At 30.1% G+C, this 7653-nt stretch overlaps 1 protein-coding gene across 1 annotated transcript in view; it reads left to right on the top strand.

Moving 5' to 3' along the window:
• Positions 1-7653, top strand: part of LOC106468694 (ryanodine receptor-like) — a gene marked incomplete at its 5' end in the record, with an annotated part of 134442 nt that overhangs the window by 87169 nt on the left and 39620 nt on the right. The window contains 4 exons of the mRNA XM_022397055.1: positions 704-808; positions 1584-1665; positions 3206-3276; positions 7066-7131. Of these exons, the coding sequence (XP_022252763.1) occupies positions 704-808; positions 1584-1665; positions 3206-3276; positions 7066-7131 (324 nt within the window). The remainder of the gene's footprint in view (positions 1-703; positions 809-1583; positions 1666-3205; positions 3277-7065; positions 7132-7653) is intronic.

The following is a 7653-nucleotide window of genomic DNA, read 5'->3' as shown; positions in this document are numbered from 1 at the left end:
AGTTTTGATACCCTTGGTGGGCACAACACAGATAGCCCATTGTGCTTAACTTCAAACAAAGAGATTTTCATTTAGAAATATTTTTATACATTTCAATTAAGCACCTTTAATTCTCTTTAGTTTATAAAGTTATGTTTTATTTTGTTTATGCTGTATGCTTAAAATACTTACAACTTTCAACAAATTAATATGTACCTTAGTATAAATTATTGTCACATTTTGACTGTATCTCTAAAATATTATGTTAATTTTAAAATAATTGTCTTAACTCAAACATAAGGAAAATTAAGATAAAAAAAGGGTTTAATTAACCCCCAGAACTATTAGTTATTAAGGGCCAATGATGTGGAAAAAAGATAACAATAACTGAGACCTCAGGTATTTGAGACATCTAGCTTAGTTGGTTAAAGCATTTGTTTGTGTAGTACAGTTGCAAATTTAAATCCTACCCAATTTAAGTTTTTCTCTTTCAGAAAAATTTACTTTACAGGATGATATGCTGCCTTTAAAATATCTGGAGTTAAATAACACTTCAGCTTTTACTAACGATATTCAAAGTTTGAAACTGTGTATGATTTAATTATTTGGAAAACTTACATTTTTGTGAAGAACAAGATCTACATAAGATGATGTCATGTTTTCTAGACTATTCATTTGAAAGTCTTTCAGGCAGTATTTTATACAAACATTTGTTCTACTGTAGGGACCATGCCCTTTGAACCAACAGGCCTTAGCACACAGTAGATTGTGGGATGCAGTAGGTGGATTTTTGTTCCTTTTTGCCCACATGCAAGACAAACTCTCAAAGGTAAAGAATAATGGCAAAATTAGAATATTGTGAATGTAGATGTTATTAATCAAGGTATCATTGTCTAAGTACAATTTATTGATGTTTTTTTGGTTTAAACATGAAAAGCTGGTGAAATATTTGAAACCAATAGGTCTAAAATGTGTGACGAAAATAATGTTAACTGCAGATGGATTTTTTCCACATTTCTCTTAATTTGTCCATTGCTGATTCAAAATCAGAAGCATAAAAATGGCATTTCAGATCTATCTTTTGGTCCCACAAGTCAATACTCAGGAGGCCTTTCTTTCAATACCAGAACTTGTCACTTGAGCTGGATAATGAGAGATGAAAGATTCTTTGAAATGCTATTTGTATATGTAGTATAATACTTTAATAAAAGTTGTGGTTTAAGTGGCAAAAGCTGACAAATCATAAGAAACCAATAGAGATAAAATTGTGTTGAATGCAGATAGTTTTTCACAATAATGTTTTAGTTTTTTTTTTTGACAAATTTAATAGATATTAGCAGAAGCACTTAAAAGATTCTTGGCTCGGACCCATAGGTGTGGGAATGTTTGACATTTCAGTATGGTATTGATCATGGTTTTTTATTCTAATTTTTCAAGACATCAAGTGGAGATTCAGGGCACTGTCAAATAGAATCGGGCCACCAGCCCCGTGTGCCAGTGCCTTGTTTAAAGAATGCATGGTTTATAAACATACGTTAAAGCTGATGTCACTGAACAGTTTATACTAAATAGAGCTACCATTCTCTTTTGGTTTCATCTTTTAGAGTGCCAGCCAGCTTGACCTGTTGACCGAGTTGCTGGAGTTGCAGAAAGAAATGGTTATCATGATGCTCAGTATGCTAGAAGGTTGGTACAAGAAAGAAAAGATTAAATATCATGTTCAGGATTGTTTACGACTATTTTAACCTCTATTCAAAAGCTAAACCTAAAATAATAATACAGGATCTCCATAAATCATTGAACCATTTTATCAGTTGAATATAATGATAATTACATAAGGTAAATAATTGCAGTTTGTGATATAATAGACTAACACCTCTGGTTTGTCCATGGCTAGTGATTCAGGTAGTATATATCTTGACATAGGCACCATTCAAGCCTTAAAGGTTGTCCAAGTAATAATTGAACTACCTATGAATATGTGCCAGAATCTTCAGAGTAATTATTGCAATTTTGTGGGTTATTTGGGATGAATTGGTGCCATATCCAATATCTTCATCATATTGAGACATCAGTCCTTCATATACTACAAACCACAACTGTTTATCTGGAGTTGTTTCTAATCTATTCAATTAAGAAAGTGGTTCCGTAATGTGTGGACAACATGTAATATGACACTTCTTTTTGTGGTTTCGCAAGTTTTGCCATTTACAATGTAATTTGATCAGTAACTCATGGTGAAAATGAAAGAGAGATAGCAAGAAATACATCGCTTATGTTATATACATTTGTAATTATTATATTAAGTAATTATAGAAATATTTATAAAATTGTAGTATTGTTAATTAAACCACTATGAGATATATTCAGTAATATTTACGTTAGATCTCTTATTCTTTGCCCTGGGATTTAAAACTGTGATAACTATGTTATGACAGCGGAAGTCACATGACGCTTCTGGCACATTGGTGCTGGTGGCGTGTGCAAGGAGTTTCTCGATTGATCATAAATTTCCTAGTTTGTTCAGGATGCCCTTTTTTTTAATATATAAGCCCGACAAAAAAAATTAAGAGATAGATATGCAGATAGATTGAAGATAGAGATAACTGAGTCAAGCGAACAGTAGGCACCGTAAGTAAAGTGTGTGAATCACTGTGATTTATAGCGTGTGTTATAAAAGTTGTTAAGTGTATCACAAAGTTGTATCGAGAAAGAATAAAGTAGTTTTAATTAAGAAAGGACGTGTATCGCTGAAGTGCCTCGGAAAGAATTTATACCGGAAATTAAGGAAGTTATCAAACGAGCAGATACGTAACAACTATCTAAAATTCATTGATGATTAGTGTTGAGCTGACTAGCTAATAAAATTCTTAGATAACTTTTAATAATAAAATTGTTTATATGGCTTAAGTTTATGCTAATAAAATACATAACTATATATATAGTTTGAGAAAACAAAGGAAATAAAGTTAGCTATAATGATAAATACAAAATTGAAATATTGTTTAAAAGGATTTCTACACCATTAAAGTAAGGTTTTCATGCTATTATATTTTATGCTGTTAACACTTACTGTACACAGATAACATAACCAAAAATCTGACACCCAGGAAAGTAACATTGAGGATATGTAAATTTAGTATCTAATATCAGTATAATATTGGCATTCAGTTATTACTCGTAAACCAATTATGTAGCAATATTTCTAAAAGATTATTTCTGTTAGGAAATGTTATGAATGGAACTATTGGTAAACAGATGGTGGATACACTTGTAGAATCAGCCTCTAATGTAGAGGTAGGTCAGCCTGTGATATCTCCTGTTTGTGTTTTGTATGTGATGTGGATCTTATTTTGATATATAGTTTTAAGTCTTTTAACACAGAGAATCAGTTTTTTTAGAAAGTGAACTTAGTATTTTTCTGTTTAATAAACTACACTAACATGAAGTGTGTAGAAGAAATTAAAATTTTCTAAATTAAAGTAAAAGTGTTTTTAGAAGAAATTAAAATTTTTAAAATTAAAAGTAAAAATGTTTTTAGAAGAAATTAAAATTTTCTAAATTAAAGTAAAAGTGTTTTAGAAGAAATTAAAATTTTCTAAATTTAAAATAAAAGTACGAGTTAAAGTAGTTAGTGTTTTAGAAGAAATTAAAATTTTCTAAATTAAAGTAAAAGTGTGAGTTAAAGTAGTTAAAGTGTTTTTAGAAGAAATTAAAATTTTCTAAATTTAAAATAAAAGTGCGAGTTAAAGTGTTTTTAGAAGAAATTAAAATTTTCTAAATTTAAAATAAAAGTACGAGTTAAAGTAGTTAGTGTTTTTAGAAGAAATTAAAATTTTCTAAATTAAAGTAAAAGTGTGAGTTAAAGTAGTTAAAGTATTTTTTAAAAGAAATATCCAAACTCCTACAAACTGAATTGGAAAGGTTATAGATACAAAGTTGATTGATTTTATCTGTTGTCTGTTGAAAATTTATATTTATGTTTTATTATATTTTGATATATAATTTTGAAATGTGTAGTGATTGAGTTGTGTACTTTTTGTGATTTTATTATTACATTTCACCAAATGTGTTCTTCAGTACTATAAATACTGTTGATTTCAGATATGTTCTTTTGAATGATGTACCTCCTCTGTATATCTTATGTCTGTCTGCATGAAAATCAAGTTATGAAAGCGGTATCTGTATATTTGGAGTAAATGAAAGCAAGCTGGTCGATAGGGAATGTTTTGCTGTGTAGTCATCAGATATTTTGCTGGTGATGTATTTTGTCTTGCTCTGAATCTAAATATAAAATGATCAGAGAAACGGACAGTCTTTTACAGCTTGTAAACTTTATATGCACTTGATTACTTGCATCTACAATAAACCTTTTGGTATTAAATTCTGTAGTCAGTAGATGCATCTGTAGGCCTAGTTACTAGAAACTTAACACATGACTCATCATTTATATCATCATTTAGTCTGTACCAATATCATACAAAAAATTATATATATTTATCAGTCAGATTTTTGATTATTTGACTGGGCCACATTAGGCCATGATTGTCCATGCAATTTAAGTAGAACAAAATGCAAACAAACAGTGAATTCAAAAGATTATTTAAACTTTCTAACCCATTTTTACACACACATATCTGACATTCTTCGTAAGACTTATCTTAAAATTAATAATATTTACTGATTTGTAAATATATTTATTTATGGCCTTTAAGCTATTGGATTGACAAAAGCATTGGGCACTTTTTAAAACTAGACTACATGTACTTATTCAAGGATAGGATGAGATCAGTGTGTGCTCTTAAAAGTATTTTCAAATAAAAAATTGTGAAATAAAAACAATATTATGCAGATAGCTTACTTTTTAATATAAAGTCAGTATAGTAATGAAACTGTGATTCTACATCCTATATACATAAAATATAATGTCTTTACTGAATCCATTGAAGCTAAGTTTAAATTGTAATTCATAACATTCATAGTGAATGCCTATCTACAGAAACTGGGGTAATGCAGAAGGAACATCCCTGTTTTACCAACTTGCTTGTTTTATTCCAAAACTGAACTCAGTGATGTTTATTTAAGTTAATAAAACATTTTTAAGTAAAAGTTTGTAGACATACATTAAAGGATTTGCTGAGCTTTTGTGTTTTAGTGACTAAAGATTGGCTGACTGTTTCTGTAGAAATACAAAGTAGTAGTCTAACATATGTCTACTAACTGTTCAATTAAATAAACAATTTTAATATATAAAATATTTTTCATAATAATATGATTCAAGTTTAGTTAAGTCAAAACTTCTAGTGTTCAAATTATTGCTTTCACTGTGTGGTTAATTGTAACAATTTGGAGTTTGAGGGCATGAACATTTTGTAGATTAGCAAATAAATTTGTCTGAGTTTCATTAGATATTTCATAATTTAATGTGAAACATACACATTCCTTCCTCTTATATGTAATGTTTTTAGGTTTTTCAACCAGTATTTCCTTGTATTTTCTATAATTCTCACCAGGAGAAGTTATACAGCTTTCTGCACTCTTTCTGTTTTCCCAGTGTTTGTTGATCTCGTGTTTTGCCTGGTGGTATTTTCCTGGCTGTCGTCCACCTTAACAGGGGAGTCAGCTGTGCACTATTTGTTTGACTGTCAAATCTGTATTGTTTTGCTATATTTTCTTAAGTATTTAGTTCACAGTTCCTTCATATTAAATATATTTCATTTTGTTTCAAAATTCTGCAGACATCAGTAGCCCATGCTTTAACTTCAGAACTGTTGTTATGTCATGCTTCTTTGTGATTAGCATCCTCTATGGTATGCAAAAAAAACACATCATTTTATTGCTGTTACCTGTAGCTGTATTACGAAGTATGTTTTATATTAAAGTATAGACCATTCACCTGCTAATAAATTATCTTATACAAAAGCAGAACAAATTTTCTCATTTAGTTTATCTGAATTCTTCAGAGAAAAAATGATGCTTTCATTTTATAAACTTTTTTGTTTTGCTAGTACTATGAAAGATTATTTCAGCAGAATCACGTGTGTATTGGTGTTATTTTGCAACATTTCTGTCTTTTCACTTTAGTATTTCATTCTAAATGTCAGCAAACCATGCTTTTATATAGTGTTTAACACATTTTTCTTACACACTTTTTCTTGGTAGTTTTGTTGTAATCCTTCCCATAAAGCTTTATCTTATGGTACGTGTTGATCGGTTTATGTAGTAAAATCAAGAAGTGATTTGTATCCCAAGTCTTACCACAATCACATTCTCCAACCAAGCTGTATAAATCCTATGCTAGGGAATTGTATTGATACCTCATCTTAGGTTGATTCTCATAGAATTATGTAACATGAGAGAGAAATATTTCCATTATCATGAAATAGTTCTTGATTTTTCCGGATGTTTTATTGTGAATTAGGAAGTGACTTAATTAAACTACACCCACAGATTATCCTTCGATTCTTCAATATGTTCCTGAAGTTGACGTCACTCGTCACCTCGCCTACTTTCTTGGTGAGATTCCTTTGAATGTTTGGGTGCAGACAAGCTGTCATTCCACTCCTGTTTCTTGCTTTAACATCTTTATTTAGTTTTGTTACATGCTGAAGTTAAGAATACTGACAAACTAACTTGATCTCTTGACAGTCTTTAAACCCAAAATATAAATAACTTTTTAAAACTCATAGCATCTTTGATTGATGCATGATGATGAAAAGTAATTATATGAATGATGGCAATAACATTCTTACCCTCTTTTTTTAAGTTCAACATCCCAAACGTGCTTTTCTTGAATCTCCTCACCTTCACTGTTCTTCGTAACTGCTTCTCAAAGTCCTGCTTTCTTCTCTGCTAGTTTTTGCCTTTAACTACCAGTTTTATAATTGACAAATTGAAACTGTTCATTCAGCCAGTTGGTTGTCATCACAGATCGCCACTCATCTCTTTTACTTTTCAGACTGCCTGTTGCTGCGGAGTTGTAATATGTTGAACTTGTTCTTTTTTTTTCACTTGTCTTGCTTGATATATTTCTTTCCTTTTTTAATTTGTCTTGTTGCTTGTTGTCTTGCACGTTGTTGAGTATAGAAGATCTTGAAGTTCTTCGACATGTTCCTCAAACTACAAGAGCTCACGTCTTCTTCATCATTTCAGGTAATGAAGATTACATGCATTGTGAGAGACCCAATTTTTATATACTGAAGTGTTCTTATCATTTAGAGATAGAGAGATAATGATGACTTGTTGTTTTTTAATTCAGGTTTGAAATCTTATTTTTCTAAAGATGTTAATTGTCAAAATGATTGGAAATATTCCAATATTTATAGATGATACGGGTTCTTAACAAAAAATAGAAATATAGATGGTTCATTTACACTATACAATCTTTTTTTGTCACTTTGAATTGTAAATTCTAAATAAAGATACATCTTGGAAATAATGACTAACAAAAAAATTATGTTGATTTCTTTTAAAAAGAAGCAATCTTTATCAATTCATAAATTTCATAAAATTTTAAAGGGACAACAAGGAGCTTATTATCATCAAGGATGTCCCTTCCAGCTCCAACTATAACCACTCCTTATTACTCAATGTATTTCTATACCAATTATTTTCTTGAACTACAGTTACATTTTCTGACTCCACCACCCTGTTTTAAAAAGTAATCTGCTGTAC

The sequence above is a fragment of the Limulus polyphemus genome, unplaced genomic scaffold (assembly GCF_000517525.1).
Source record: "Limulus polyphemus unplaced genomic scaffold, Limulus_polyphemus-2.1.2 Scaffold3117, whole genome shotgun sequence".
In the NCBI taxonomy this organism is placed as follows: domain Eukaryota; kingdom Metazoa; phylum Arthropoda; class Merostomata; order Xiphosura; family Limulidae; genus Limulus; species Limulus polyphemus.
This window is presented reverse-complemented; position numbering and strand designations above follow the sequence as displayed.